This window comes from Salvelinus sp. IW2-2015, linkage group LG28 (assembly GCF_002910315.2).
Source record: "Salvelinus sp. IW2-2015 linkage group LG28, ASM291031v2, whole genome shotgun sequence".
In the NCBI taxonomy this organism is placed as follows: Eukaryota; Metazoa; Chordata; class Actinopteri; order Salmoniformes; family Salmonidae; genus Salvelinus; species Salvelinus sp. IW2-2015.
In genome coordinates this window covers 4,514,436-4,530,702 of record NC_036868.1, presented here as the reverse complement: position 1 = coordinate 4,530,702, position 16,267 = coordinate 4,514,436, and the positions used below count along the sequence as shown (strand labels likewise).

Genomic DNA, 16,267 nt, shown 5'->3' with positions numbered 1-16,267 from the left:
AATACTTTTGTATCTAAGGTATTTCTGTGATTTTTATTTATTTGATACATTTGCTAAAATTTCTAAAAACCTGTTTTCGCTTTGTCATTATGGGGTATTGTGCATAGATTGATGAGAAATAAATCATATTTAATCAGTTTAAAATAGGGCTGTAAAGTGACAAAATGTGGAAAAAGTCAAGGGGTCTGAATACTTTCCGTYTGCGTTACAACACTCCTAWTCGGCTGGAGTGTCGTAAAGCACTCTGGAGRAGTGGAAACGCATTCTCTGGAGTGATGAATCATGTTTCACCATCTGGCAGTCGGATGGACGAACRTGGGTTTGGCGGATGCCAGGAGAACGCTACCTGCCCCWCTGCATAGTGCCAACTGTTTGGTGGAGGAGGAATAGTGGTCTGGGGCTGTTTTTCATGGTTCAGGCGCCTTAGTTCCAGTAAAAGGGAAATCTTAACGCTACAGCATACAATGACATTCTAGACGATACTGTGCTTCCAACTTTGTGGCAACAGTTTGGGGAAGACCCTTTCCTGTTTCAGCATGACAATGCCCCTGTGAACAAAGCGAYGTCCGTACAGAAATYTTTTTTTTGAGATCGGTGTGGAAGAACTTGGCTGGCTTGCACAGGGCCCTGAACTCATCCCCATCGAACACCTTTGGGATGAATTGGAACGGCGACTGAGAGCGAGGCCTAATCACCCAACATCAGCGCCCYACCTCACTAATGCTTGTGTCTGAATGGAAGCAAGTCCCCGCAGCAATGTTCCAACATCAAGTGGAAAGCCTTCCTAGGAGGCTGTAATAGCAGCAAATGGGGGACCAACTCCATATTAATGCTCATGATTTTGGAGTGAGCTGTTCGACGAGCAGGTGTCCACATWTGTCAAATGAGGTACTGGCAAATTACACTATGAAGGAATTATACTTTGAAATCTGTCAATTTTCCACTTGATCACTTCCCTTTACTGGAATGACTGGTATAAACTAGCCCATACCTCCACCATTTCAATGCTATTAGATTTGTGGGATGTAGTGAACAAGTTCACACTTCAGGAGATTTGGGATGCATCCCGGTTTGCGACAGGTAGCCTAGCAGCTAGAGCAATGGGCCAGTAACCGAAAGGTGGCTGGTTCAAATATTATGGGTGTCTGTCCTGTTATAGCACCAAAAATTATCAGCTAATAGGGTAAAACATTTTATATCCTGTGTTTGATGACAGATGTAAAATAATAATTCCACAAGTGACAAAGGCAAATTATAAATCTGTTAATGCTTCTTTATTGAAATAGATTGAACATGCATAACTGGAAAACAAATAACGTACCATAGTGATGTGCCTGAATAACTGTCCCAGCCTCTAGACTCATCGCATACATTGAAAAATGAACAGGTTGTAGAAAAATCAACCACATAATAAAATATCTACAGACATGTAAGAATGCATCCGCTCAGTACACTGTGTCTTTGGATACAGGCAGTCATTCATTATGTCATAAAACATCTACAGAGATGTACAAACATCTACAAATATTTATCAGTACAAATATATATATGCTCTGTACATTGTGTCTTTGGATACAGGCAGTCATTCATTATGTCATAAAACATTACAGACATGTACAAACATCTATAAATATTTATCAGTACAAATATATATCTGCTCTGTACATTGTGTTTTTGGATACATAATTCATCCATTATGTCCTTCGATCATTTCTCTCTCCCCACAGGATAAGGCCATGCACTGTTGATAGATTGATAAACATAAACAATCATTCAGGTCAAAGATACAGATACCCATATTTGATTAATGTCCCAAAAGAATGCAACTATTGATCAACATTAATATCAAAATACCTGGGTTAAAATAACAATTTGAAATCTTTCAAATACTTTTAGTGTTTGATGTTGCCTTCCAATAGTGCCAGCTGGGAAGGGTTTGCACTCGACTATTCTATTGGTTCTATTGATAAATGAAAGTACAAATCAAGCCCAGCTAATGTATTTAAAATGACTTCAAAATAGTATTTGAACTCAGATCTGATATAGATTTTCTGGACCCAGTTTTTCCAAAAACATTTAATCCAGATCAAAAATGTGTTGTATTAAATTCGGATCCCCCTCCAGCTGTGGTCCCTTTTTTATTTTGGGAGGTCGTATTAAGACAAAATGAAAAATCCCATTATATSCTACAAAAAATATGTTATATGACATTAAGTCTAAATATTGTCATCCTGTGTGTTTCCAAAATCGAATGGGGGAAACCGGATTGAGACAGCACAGGATAATTTTGATCTAGATTAAATGTTTMTGAAAAACTGGGCCCTCAACAATTCAGAAGCCCTAACCTCAGTGTCTCCAGCTTAAAGGTCGGGTCCTCCATTACGGCAGAGAGCAGTCTCAATCCAGAGTACCCAGGGTAGTTGTTGTCTAGATTAATTTCTCTCAGGTGTGACGGGTTGGACAACAGAGCTGAAGCCAGAGAAGAACATCCCTCATCTGTGACTCTACAGCGTGACAGTCTGCAGAAAAAGTGAGTGAGGGAGGAGAAAGACCAAGAGAGCAAGGAGGGAGAAAATATGAAAACACTGTCTGTAAGCCCTAGTTACATTGCTCAGATAAGCAGACTCAAAACAGCAATTCTGTAATCAAGTATTATTACCTAAAGGCATGGTAATTGACTTGCCAGCAAAGAGATTAATATTACATGTGCAATAGAAAAMAATGTACTGTATGTGTGTTCTCGCCACCAGAGGGAGAAAAGGCTTAGATAAAACACCCAGGTTTCCTCACACACACACATTGTGTGTTAGTGTTATGTGTATACACTTGTGTATCTTACAGATATCCACCTGCTGCCTTCACCAGGGTTGGGGTAAATTCCAGGCAACTCAGAAAGTAAACCAAATCCCAAATTTTCCTAATTGAAAAACATTGCGAGAAAATAATGATAGGAATGTCAGTGTACTTCCTGAATTGACCCCAACCCTGGCCTACACCGAACCCAGCTCAGAAATCAGTGTGATTGAATATGACTGAATAACCTGATTGAATGTCTCAGCATAACATTATCTTCCAAAGTGTAGTCATTCTGATGTACTGTTTTTGTTGTGGTGCTAATTTATGTGATTCAAGTGGATGATACCATAGAATTGGAATTAGCCAATTAGCCATAGTCTGAGGGTATATGTTAATTATATTTCTATGGAGCTTACCTGAGTGTCTTCACTTTACAGTGAGGACTCCCCAATCCAACACAGAGCAGTTCCATCCCTGAATTCTTCAGCTCYTTGCCACTCAGGTCCAGCTCTCTCAGACTACAGCACTTTGAGCTGAGAGCTGAGGCCAGGGCACCACAACATCTCTCAGTGAGATTGCAGTCCTTCAAGCTAAAGGAAATACCATTTTTGTTTGGAATGTGTTAAAATCTCTTTAGTTAAAATAACATATACCTTGTAATATGATGGTCACAATACGTACTGCAATGTCTCCAGATTACAATGRAGATTRTCCAGTACYGCAGAGAGCAGGTTTACTCCTGAATCTCCTAGACTATTCCCACTCATGTCCAGCTCTCTCAGGAATGAGGGATTTGTCTTGAGTGCTGAAGACAAGAAGGAAATCCCGTTCGCTGTGACACCACAATCTGACAGCCTACAGAGAGAAGGATAAAAATTCAGACAGTCTTGGACTTCACACAACTTATCTTTGATAAATTGGGATAAGACATATTTATCAATGTATCATAATCATCCAATAAGTAGTAGTGTATCATTTGTAGATTCAATACGATCATCCAATATACTGTACATTGCAATARATCATTTGTTGATTCATATACATTGTTAAATAATATGAATCATCTGTCACCTTCATGATTGTCTAACTTCTCCATTATCTAACTCAAGTTTAATCAATCAAAGTGATTAACTTTGTGATACTTCATTTACACTATATGACCAAAAGTATGTGGAAACCTGCTCGTCGAACATCTCATTTCAAATTCATGGGCATTAATATGGAGTTGGTCCCTCATTTCCTGCTATAACAGCCTCCACTCTTATGGGAAGGCTTTCCACTAGATGTTGGAACATTGCTGCGGGGACAACTTGCTTCCATTCAGCCACAAGAGCATTAGTGAGGTCGGGCACTGATGTTGGTCGATTAGGKCTGGCTTGCATTCAGCGTTCCAATTCATCTCAAAGGTGTTCGATACGGTTGAGGTCAAGGCTCTGTGCAAGCCAGTCAAGTTCTTTCACACAGACCTCGACAAACCATTTCTGTATGGACCTTGCTTTGTGCACGGGGGGCACTGTCATGCTGACACAGGAAAGGGCCTTCCCCAAACTGTTGCCACAAAGTTGGAAGCACAGAATCATCTAGAATGTCATTGTAAGCTGTAGCATTATGAGGGCCCTAGCCCAACCATGAAAAACAGCCCCAGACCATTATTTCTCCTCCACCAAACTTTACAGTTGACACTATGCWTTGGGGCAGGTAGCGTTCTCCTGGCATCTGCCAAACCCAGATTTGTTCATCGGACTTCCAGATGGTGCAGCGTGATTCATCACTCCAGAGAACGCATTTCCATTGGTCCAGAGTCCAATGTCGGTGAGCTTTACACCACTCCAGCAGAGGCTTGGCATTGCGCATGGTGATCTTACGCTTGTGTGCGGCTGCTTCGCCATGGAAACCCATTTCATGAAGCTCCCGACTAACAGTTATTGTGCTGCAGTTGCTTCCAGATGCCGTTTGGGACTTGGTAGTGAGTGTTGCAACCYAGGACAAACTATTTTTACATGCTAAGTACTTCAGCYGACTCGTTCTGTGAGCGTGTYTGYCCTACCACTTCGCGGCTGATCRGTTGTTGTCCTAGACGTTTCCACTTCACAATAACAGCACTTACAGTTGACTGYGGCAGCTCTAGCAGGGCAGAAATTTGACGAATTGACTTGTCGGAAAGATGGCATCCTATGACAGTGCCACGTTGAAAGTCATTGAGCGCTTCAGTAAGGCCATTCTACTGCCAATGTTTGTCTACGGAGATTGCATGGCTGTATGCTCGATTTTTCACACCTGTTGCTGAAATAGCCGAATCCACTTATTTAAATGGGTGTCCACATACACTATATATACAAAAGTATCATGTATAATTTAGCTCTCTTACCTCAGTGTTGCCAGATTACAGTAGGTATTCCCCAGTCCAACAGAGAACAGCTTCACKCCCACATCGTGGAGTTTGTTTTTCCCCAGGTCTAGCTCTCTCAAACTTGAAGTGCTGGAGCTGAGAGCTGAAGCCAGCGCTTCACAGCATTTCTCAGTGAGGTTGCAATCATTCAACCTAGGGAGATATAGAACAGATCCGTTATTGTTTATTTGACCAAYCCTCACAACACACACACCCAGAAGGGTGGAAACAGAACAGCGTCAGCCGCAGAGCAGTGCTGCCAAACCAAATGCAGTCTGCCAGTTCAGTTCCGACTTTTTGCCCTGCTTGAACCAACCACCATGAGGACACAGTCTTTACCTCAGTGTTTCCAGTGTACAGCGTTTATCCTCCAGTACAGAAGAGAGTAGTTTTACTCCTAAGTTACCAGGTTGGTTCTCACTTAGGTCCAGCTCTCTCAGGTGTGATGGGTTTGGCCTCAGGGCTAAAGCCAGAGCCAGAGCAGCACAGCCTTCCACTGTGAATGTGCATTTTTTAAGCCTTTGGAGAGAAGTGAATTTTTTAAAAGATTGGTAACATGAGGTGCATATTTGTTAATAAGTCAATGAGATACATATTATTTCATATGCATTGCTATATAGTCTAGTTAATGTAAAATAAGACCATAGTGTTCAATTGAAAATATCAATAACATAAAATATTATCTATGAAAACATTTCTCAAGTGCTCAAAATAATGAGTTGTTTACAACAGTTTCTCAAGTTTGCACTGTGGATTCTTCAAAACAACTGTCAGGCGTTCTAATTCGGAGTCTCCTAAGTTATTCCCGCTCAGGTCCAGCTCTCTCAGGTGAGAGGGGTTTGACGTCACAGCTGAAGCCAGAGAAGCACAGCCTTCTTCTGTGATACTACAGTTTGACAGCCTGCAGAAAGAAGTATTAACGCCGTCACTCTTCACTCAGAAATATGAGATACTGTAGAAAGAAGACTATTCAATTATTCACCTCAGTGTCTCAAGTTTACAGTGTGTATCCACCAGTACTGCAGAGAGCTTCTCCACTCCTGAGCCTCCAGGGCCATTCCTGCTTAGATCCAGCTCTCTCAGGTGTGAGGGGTTCGACGTCAGGGCTGAAGCCAGAGATGAACAGCCTTCTTCTGAGACTGCACAGCCTGACATCCTGTGATGATAGTTAATYTAAAAACATTCAACTCTTTGCCTCAAACGATTATTCACATTTAGAAAATATTCAGTGTCATTGTGAATAGAAGTAAAGCATTGTAGTTATACAAAAATAATTAATATTAATGTTAATTATGGAACATTTGGCTCGAAATGGGTCACTTAAATGGCCAAAAATATTACCCAGAAATGATATTTTTGGGTAGGAAGGGGCACACATAGCCACAACCATGAGCAAAAACATATGTTAGCTAGGGCTGTGATGATACCAGTATCGCAATATTTCTTCTATGGCAAAAATTCAAACATGAAGCAGACCAAACTGTCTGGTCCTTTAGAAACCTGCTGAATAGCTTGGAAAATAAATACAAGTGACTCTGGATGACAACATAAATGAGATTTGTTTCCAACATTAGGGCTGTTTTCCTAAAGAAGTTACATCTGCTTTGTATTTGGTTTCCTTGCCACGATACTGTCGCAATGCTGGTATCATCCTGGCCCTAATGCTAGACTATAACTGGTTTCATGAGTTTAAAGAAATCAATGATTGTTATATATGTTTATATGAACCACACAGGCAATACTCATGCCATAATTTGAGGAAAACAATTAGCAACTAAACTTCAGATTTGATGAGGTAAAAATTCCRGGTTTACTTTACGTGAATTCTGCTGCTTGTGTTTAGACAGGTGCATGCTGAACATGTCTTAATCCTGTATTAAGGTGTACTGTGGAAGGTGTACTGTCCTTAATGTTGCACATCAAATGGTCTTCTGTTTGTTTTCTCCACATGACAGAGGAGCATGTCTGATTTACATTTCATATATCTATTTGGACATTCTGAATACATTTTTATCAAATTAGTCAAATCTACTACGAAACACACATTGTTGAATGTGTGACAGTCTAAAAGCATATCGACTTTCAACTTTCTGTTGATGTCTCCATAAGGAAGGGAAAGTAATGGTAACGTGGTAAAAAGGTGAAACCAAGCTAGGATTCTTACTCAGGTGTTCCTTCGCCGGGTCAATGGGAATCTACCTCCAGTCACCTTTTTCTAATGCAATTGTTTTTGTTTAATTCCACTGATCAGAATACTCACCTCAATTTCTGCAGTTTACATTGTGGATCTTTGAGTACAGTAGAGAGCATTTTTACACCCGAGTCTCCTGGGTTATTTCCACTTAGGTCCAGTTCTCTTGGGTGTGATGGGTTTAACCTCAGTGCTGAAGCCAGAGAAGCACAGCCTTCCTCTGTGATATTACACTGAGACAGTCTGAAGAGAGACATTCTACAATTAAAAATGGCATACGCTTAACCACAGGGCTGTACACTAAATGGTAGTAAAAATCACAACTCATTGTTGGCCGTAAATATGGTTATCTAGCATTTAAAATCTAATTTCACGCTCAGAAGATTGTCTTACTTCAGTGTGTCAGTGTGTTTATTGAGTGGATTCCCCAGTCCAGCACAGAGTTTTTTCACTCCTAAGTCCTGCAGGTCATTGTTTCCTAGGTCCAGCTGTCTCAGACTAGAGGACTTTGAGCTGACAGCTGAGGCCAGTGCTTCACAGCATCTCCAGGTAAGTTTACATCCATTGAGTCTGGGAAAATATATTGTCAAATGTAATGAGTTATCAGGTGGCATCTTCTGTCTCTAAAACTTCCTTCATAGCGCGAAAAACACTGCACAAATGAACCATYGCATTTTAAAGAGACAGTACACATTGGTGTCCTATCCAAAACAAATTTAGAACGGGTAACATGGTGGTTACTTATAGAACTTAATTATCTTCACTTGAATAGATCAGTAGTATGGTTTCGTCCAGGGACTACGAAATTGAATTACCATCAAGTAATAGCATATTTGGAATGTTCATTTGCTAACTTTCAGTACATCGATTTGACCAAATACTCACAGAGCGGTTCTAGAAGCTTTGACCACTGGCAGCAGCCTCAGAAGACACTCATCCGATCTGATGTATTTCTTCAGGTCAAACACTTCCAGCTCGTCCGTGGAAGTCAGCAACACAAAAACCAGAGCAGACCACTGTGCAGATGAGAGTCTGGCAAACAAGGAACTTCCAGACCTTATGTAGCTTTGGATTTCCTCCTGTAAGGAATGGTCATTCAGCTCATTCAGACAGTGGAACAGATTGATGCAACACTCTGGAGAGGGCTTCTCCTTGATCTTCATCTTGATATACATGGCTGTTTCCTCATTGGTCTGTGAGGTGCCTGTTTTTTCTATCAGTAGACCTTGTAAGATATCTTGATTGCTCTTCAGCGAGAGGCCGAGAAGGAAGCGGAGGAAAAGGTCTAGGTGCCCATTCTCACTTTGAAGGGCCTTATCTACTGCACTTAAGTAGATMTCTTTGCCTTTGGAGCAGTGTTGTTCTTTTAGCATTGGATTTTCATTGTTGGTTTTGAATGAGATGAAAACATACACAGCAGCAAGAAACTCCTGGATGCTCAGATGCACAAATTGGTACGTCTTGCTCTCGTACAATCCAAACTCTGTATTGAACATCTCTGAACAAACCCTTGAAAAAATGGACCCCTCTCTGACATCAATGCCCCACTCTGTCAGATCCTCTTCAAAGAAGGTCCGATGGCCTTTTTCCAGTTGCTGATAGGCCAGTTTTCCCAGTGACATGATGCTCGCTTTATACCAGAGTGGATCTCGTTCATTTTCTCCAGGGTACTTTCGTTTCCTTAGCATTCTCTGGATGTTCAGGAAGTGTGTGTACATTTGGGTCAGGGTTTTGGGGATCTCTCCACTCTCTGTTTTGCTCATTCTCTCCAGGACAGTGGCTAAAATCCAGCAGAACAAAGGTATGTGACACATGATGTGGAGGCTCCGTATTGACTTAATGTGTTTGATGATTCTGTTGGCCAGTTTCTGATCACCGAATCTCCTTCTGAAAAACTCTTCCTTCTGTGTGTCATTGAACCCTCGTACCTCTGTCACTCTGTCAACAAACTCAGGGGGGATGCGATTGGCTGTGGCTGATTGGGAGGTTATCCAGATGCGAGCAGATGGGAGCAGATTCCCCTTGATGAGGTTTGTCAGCAGCACATGCAATGAAGTTGACTCTGTGATGTCACTCAAGATCTTGTTGCTCTGGAAGTCTAGAGGAAGTCGACACTCATCTAGACCATCGAAGATAAATAACACTTTGTGTTCATTGTTGTTGAGGATTCCTGCTTCTTTTGTCTGAAGAAAAGGATGAAGAATGTCCATCAAACTTTTATTCTCCCTCATCAAATTTAGATCCCGAAAATGAAGTGGAAAGATGAATTTTATATCCTGATTTGCTTTTCCTTCAACCCAGTCCAAAACAAACTTTTGCAAAGAGACCGACTTTCCGATGCCTGCGATTCCTTTTGTCAGCACAGTTCTGATAGGTTTGTCTTTCCCAACTATGGATCTGAAGATGTCGTTGGATAGGATTGGAGTTTCTTGTAAAGCTGTTTTTTCAAACGGTCTTACCTCATGCTCATTATTGACCTCTCCACTTTCCCCCTCTGTTATATAAACCGCTGTGTAGATGTCATTAAGCAGTTTGGAGTTTCCATGRTGAGCTAAACCCTCCTGAATAGTACTGATCTTTCTGTTAATCTTCAGATAGTCTTTTAGTTTTTGACAGTGGTCTTCAACATGTATATCTGAAAGAAACAAAATGACAGAAAAATACATCAAAACATGAAYACGATAGATTTGATTGTCAACAGAAATCTATGCTCAGTAGCTTGTGCGTGCACTTTTATTCAAAGGGCTGTGACATCCACCAAAAATATATAAAGATTCACACACTTAGTGTCTGATTTGCATGTAAAGTTAAAAGTAATTACTGTATAAAAAAAATTAAAACTTAGATGGTTTGTAAAGGGTGTTATTACCTTCAGAATGAGGAGACGTCTCTTCATCTGGAACGAGAAAAAGCGAGAGAYCGACAAAAAGATCTGGGACGTGTGTAAAATTTCCCAACACCAGATAGTAAGTAGTACTTTATGTATTCAATTTAATGAGTCAGAKGTTTAAGGTAACTTACCACCACCCTTCGAGGCCACACTGATGTAATAATTAATGTCTCTTATTTGGCTGCCAGAGATCATGGGTGATATGACATTGCTGCCATCCTGAGCAGTGTTGGTGGACTYGAAAGAAGTTCCTTGTGTAGGTATGGAGAGATCTGGCCTCTTTGCAGGGCCAGCCTCCTTAAAAAATAAACGTTCTGAGAGAGGAGTCAGACAGGTAAAATAGATGCATATATATAGGAGCATAACAAATTCCAGACTTGATTCCATTTTAACCAGTAGTCCTGTCCTCTGTATAACACAACGTTTATATAACTAACGTTAGTAGCTTATTCTACAGTTATGGCCTGTATAAGGGTTGAACATTTGAACAATTCTGGTTAATTACCTTTGGAATCCATAGATACAATCTCAGCTGGGCTGGCATGGACAGACAAGGACTAACCTGGAAAACAGAGAAAAAGCAAGAAACATATGTAAATATTTTGGCTATTAGCTTCGGTGCACATTTAGTTAATGTTCCAAATGCAGGTTGACGTTTATGCTTTAGCCAACACTTCAAGATGGCGGACTGAACACAATTATGTAGACCACSTCATGATAAAAACGAAATATTAAATATCGGTAAATTAGACTAAATATTAGCGCTACACAATCTGGTGGGTAATAACCTTCAATCTGGATAACACAAAACAAATCATAACACTAGAGAAATGTATCGACAAATATTACGAAAACAAGCAACACCCAAACATAACGGAGAGTAAGAACCTATTTCAAAACGAAAAAGTGACTCTTCTACAGACACAGACGATTTKATCTTTTCACCACCGTGAATGGCAAATGGTCGAACCAGATCTGTTCAAATCAATAAATGACAAACTACTTGAACTAGTCAGTAAGGATATAAAAGAGTTGAAGGCAAGTTTCAAGACGAGTGACGAAACACCTGCGACATTGGAGAAAGACACAAACAAGCTAAAAGGGATAATAAGGGACAATAKGATTGAAACTGAAGTTAATTAACTTAAAAAGGAGAACATCGTTCTGAGAGAAGCCTTACTTGACATATAGACTAGACCCATGAGAGAAAAGCTGGTACTTACAGACCGAGGTAAAGKCAGTTTCAGMTTGGATATTCGCCTGTAGTTTTCCTTGCGTCCACCAACAGCAGTTAGGGATGTCAACAAAGTGACAKATTTTTCAAATMTCAATAGCTCTTTAACCATTACTCCTAAAACMTTCAAAACTGGTTGTAGCTAACCCGATGGCATAGACACACACTTTTATTTGTCGATTTACATCTTGCACTATTTTCAATTATGTATTTACATTTTTGAATTTCAATAGCTCATTGGTCATGTGACCAACTGACTTCAAAACAAGGTTCAGAATTCCACTCAGTGGGCCTACACATTGCACACCCTTTAGTTTGTCCATTTTCATCTCACTCGATTTTACATGAATTTTTCAAACTTTAAAATTTCAATAGCTCCTTGGTCATGTGARCTACTGACTACAAACAAGGTTCAGAATGTCCACTCATTGGTCCTACACATAAGACCACTTTTTCCAACATCATTACACTTATTTGGAGTCTGTGGCTCAAGTGGTTCGTTTGAAAGCTATTGAGGTTTGAAAGCGCGAATATCCGTTGAATATCCAACTTCAACTGTCTTTGCTTCAGTTACTTACAGGTYTCCAAGAGAAAGACGTTCCTTAATGTGTAGTTAGAGAGTTCCTCTTTACAGCGCTTCAGATCCCACGCGAAGCTATTGACAYAATCMAACTCGAACGTGTACACAGCTTCAGGCAGAGGTATGAACGCCCAATCGTTGCCTAATTTGCTTTCTTTAAWGATAAAATATTGGTTAAAAGCCTGGGTAAAATARTTGCTGGCATGAAAATAGGCATGAATGACCAGTTCCCGAAGGAAATTGCAGAATGGCGCAAAGTCCTGTATCCAATTTTCAAGGAAAATAGGTTGAAAGGTGTCACGAGAATTTCCAATCCCAATGATAATAACAATCAATCACTAGCTCTGACCAATTTCCGAGGTTTGTAAGACCATGCGTATAATAATAATTAGTCAAAGACTCAGCTTATGCAAAAGGTTYGTACAGTTTATTCAGAGAACGTTCTAAAGTCAAGAATACAAAGACATCCATTTTATAGCTGCGCACATACTTCCACACAAACAGATATCCCACGCACATACATGCACATACTGTCTCCCAAATCTCTAGTCAGGTCGGCACCGAATTTTGCTCAGACAGTCTGTGTTTAAAATACCATAAAGACATAAACATGAGCTATATTGTTTTACCCTAATTCTGACTAGGACTACACATTTATTGATTATGATTTTATACATTCTAATCAATTCCATACAATTATATGTTTCAGGGTGGAATATTCTAATCACTCAATTAACAGATAAATCCCATTAACAAAAGGGAAACCCGTAGCTCTTGTGGCTGAAACTGTATATTGATAACCAGTTGTTCAGAGACACAATGACTACTCCATGGCGATTCTAAAAATGTGTAKGTTCTCATAGAGGACGCAAATAATGAAAAACACAATTCTAGCCCTGTTATGGATTGTAATAATACAACAAAAAATATGAAAATATGACTAATTGGAACACAAAGGAAGGAAATTCTCAAAGCTGCTATTGAGAACCTTTACGACCTTGTACCTAGCCAGTGTGGGTTCCGGTGGGGTGCCCCCACCCAGGCAGTGGCAGTGCTGGCAACACTAGCTGCAGTAACCCATGGGGAGGGGGTCACACTCGGACATTCAGAGAGGGGGCATATTATTGTGGTCATGGTGGCACAAAATCAAAGGTCTGACTGCACGGAGATGCTTGTGAATATGGTCACTACGGMGGACCATGTGTGGGTGTTTCAGGGTCTCAGGAGAAGGGGGTATATCTGACRTCCATCACCTAGGACGTGACAATGGTTAATCAATTCTGCCKATTTTTTTGCTCAGTTTTGCAGGCCTTCTCATACAGCTGCAACTGTATATGCATTCGTAAATCAAGACCTTTCTTGAGTTGGGCTCTGGGATGGTGCAACTGTTAACAGTTGAGAATCTGAGTCTATGGTTGTTGTGAGGGAAAGGGGTTGTGTGTGTATCCCACAACTGTTGCGAAGGAGTAAAAGATGTTAGGGACAATATATGATGAATCACTATAATTGTTTTCCAAAATAATAATTGCTTGCCATAATGTAATTTTGACAATGGCGAGACTGGTGAGAMGTAAAAATCCTTTGCATAAACTGCCTACATTACTACAAATATTAATAGCTAATTATGGAAAATAAMATAAACATGATTTTTTAAATATATGTATTTTTAATGGCTATATATAATACAAATCGAGGTGAGGGTGATGGAAATGCATTTGGCTGTTGATCTGCTTCTGTTCTGTGGGTGGCACTGTGTGCTCTTATCGAAGGATGGGTCCCGGTCTTTCCGGGGCCATGGGATCTGGGGGGGTCGGGGTCTTCCGGGCATTGGGATGACAACCTAACTCGGGATGAGGGGTTTTAGCGGGTGGAATAGTGGGGACCAATTGGAGGTTTGCTTAGTAGCAATTCAAATATCATGGTACAGCTATATAGACACTTAATCATCATGTTACTTTTTAATGGTTCGTTTACAAACATATATTATGATTAATAGAATTGAAACTTGTATCTCATTATGGTAATTGGTGAAATAAGTATAGCCAGGCTTAGCAGATAATAAGAAAACARAATCAGTATTTACCTGGCTAAAAGAGAAGGAATATAATATCTATTGTTTACAGGAAACTCATTCAACAATTTTAGATGAAGTTTTATGGAAAAAGGACGGGGGGGGGGCGAAATATATTTCTCCCATGGGCAAAGAAATTCAAAAGGGGTGACGATATTAATTTACAGTAATTTTGATCTAAATGTGCAAATTATCCAAACAGATCATCAAGGTAGATGGATTATTTTTAATATGTTATTGGACAATAAACAGATATGGCTTATTAACCTATACGGTCCAAATAATGATGATCCAAGCTTCATTGAAAATATACATAAGAATTTATCAACTCAACTCTTCTGAAACTTGTCAGTCTATTCTTGTTCTTAGAAATGAAACCTATTCCATGCGAGAAATTGCCAAGAAACTGAAGATCTTGTACAACGCTGTATACTACTCCCTCACAGAACAGCGCAAACTGGCTCTAACCAGAATAGAAAGAGGAGTGGGAGGCCCCGGTGCACAACTGAGCAAGAGGACAAGTACTTTAGAGTGTCTGGTTTGAAAAACAGACGCATCAAGTCCTCCACTGGCAGCTTCATTAAATAGTACCTGCAAAACACCTGTCTCAACGTCAACAGTGAAGAGGCGACTCCGGGATGCTGSCCTTTGTACGCCTATGTAGATATTCCATAAAAAAATCTGCCGTTTCCAGTTACAATAGTAATTTACAACATTACCAATGTCTACATTGTATTTCTGATCAATTTGATGTAATTTTAAAAATGGACCAAAAAAATTGCTTTTCTTTCAAAAACAAGAACATTTCTACGTGACCCCAAACTTTTGAACGGTAGTGTGTGTATATATATATATATATATAAATGTATGTTTTCTCTAAATAAGCGTTGTTGTACAATTAAAGGTAAATTACACTGCATTTCAAACAGTCAGAGGTAATCAAATGAATTCAGGGCTTGTGAAGTTATACCTAGGCTGAATATAAGCCTTCGACAAACATAGTACCCACTAATCATTTAATTAATTCATCAAAATAGTTTAACCTGCTTTTTTTGCAATAATCACTGCTCTGGCTTTCAAGTCGGTCTATGAAAATACCCTTTTTTGTAACAAATTTAACTAGAACCATGCATAATACACATTCACTAATAATGACAAACTTATTGTAGCAGGCATTAGCCTATAAAAAATMAACACAGGTCTCATCAACAATCTCTTAGGCCTGTTAGGTTCTAATTATCATWGTAAGAACTCAACGGACACTATGAAAGCTCAAACCAAGTTTTTTCTTCCAAAAGGATCGAACAGCTGAACAGACCAAAATATGGTTTCACCCGTAGTAGTATACATACCRCACTTTGGGTGGAGACTCCTCATCACTAAACATGGCATGTTATTGCTAAGCAGGAAGCTAAGTGATAAGGGCAATACACAGTTCCTTCCCTTATCAGTACTGCCACATGTGACCGTTTRCCCTGCAATTAGCCCCTCCCAAGCTTACTTATGGCACCCCTCATGTCTCTATTATAACTAATGATTAATAATATAACTAATGATTAATAATAGTTAAAGATCAGAATCCAAACCTAATCAGGCCCATGTGCTAGTGATTTGCCAGCTAATCTTTATATTTCATGTTTAGCCAACTTGGATCTATTTGCTAGCTAACAAGGAGAACAGTTGAATTGTTATGAACACACCATTTTGTCTGTCTTCAACTGTTCAAAAAGCATGTTGGCCTGTCCACTTTGTTCAGATGTTGAAATCAAGTGGTCTACCTTATTTCTCAGAATGAGATCGAGTTGCCAATTCCTTGCATGAATTTGTTTTATGCTTATTGTACGTTTATAAAACACAGATTAGACTTGTATAACAGTCTTTGGCTAAAATGCTGCTAGCTGTAGCCCAATGCTGCTTGCGACTAACTGAGCAGAATCAATGTTCATTGATACTCTCAATGAGTATTCTCTGGTGTGAGTCGTTGAGACATAAAAAGGGTATTGATAGAAAAGTCAACTTCTCCTCTATTACAGTAATGTCTCAATGTGTTTCAGTGTCCATATGACCCATTCTGTTGGACCAAACCTCAAATAGCGAGTTGAAACCGCTTGTCAGA

The 16,267-nt window shown here is 39.8% G+C and overlaps 1 protein-coding gene across 6 annotated transcripts; it reads right to left on the bottom strand.

Moving 5' to 3' along the window:
• Window positions 1-1,250: 1,250 nt before the first annotated feature.
• Window positions 1,251-15,522, bottom strand: LOC111954323 (NLR family CARD domain-containing protein 3). Of its 6 annotated transcripts, none has more exons than XM_070435955.1 (15): window positions 15,504-15,522; window positions 10,772-10,828; window positions 10,398-10,580; window positions 10,246-10,272; window positions 8,262-10,011; window positions 7,770-7,946; window positions 7,446-7,619; window positions 6,168-6,341; window positions 5,913-6,086; window positions 5,525-5,704; window positions 5,165-5,338; window positions 3,478-3,651; window positions 3,213-3,386; window positions 2,346-2,519; window positions 1,251-1,741 (listed from the first exon to the last, which is right to left on the bottom strand). In XM_070435955.1, the coding sequence occupies exons 2-15, from the start codon at window positions 10,782-10,784 to the stop codon at window positions 1,708-1,710; spliced, it is 3,582 nt and encodes a 1,193-aa protein (XP_070292056.1). In that variant the 5' UTR covers window positions 10,785-10,828; window positions 15,504-15,522; the 3' UTR covers window positions 1,251-1,707. The 6 variants fall into 6 exon arrangements, with proteins under 6 accessions (XP_070292056.1, XP_023829731.1, XP_023829732.1 ...); XM_023973963.2 differs by lacking the exon at window positions 15,504-15,522 and adding an exon at window positions 12,079-12,432; XM_023973964.2 differs by lacking the exon at window positions 15,504-15,522 and adding an exon at window positions 11,490-11,579.
• Window positions 15,523-16,267: the final 745 nt, after the last annotated feature.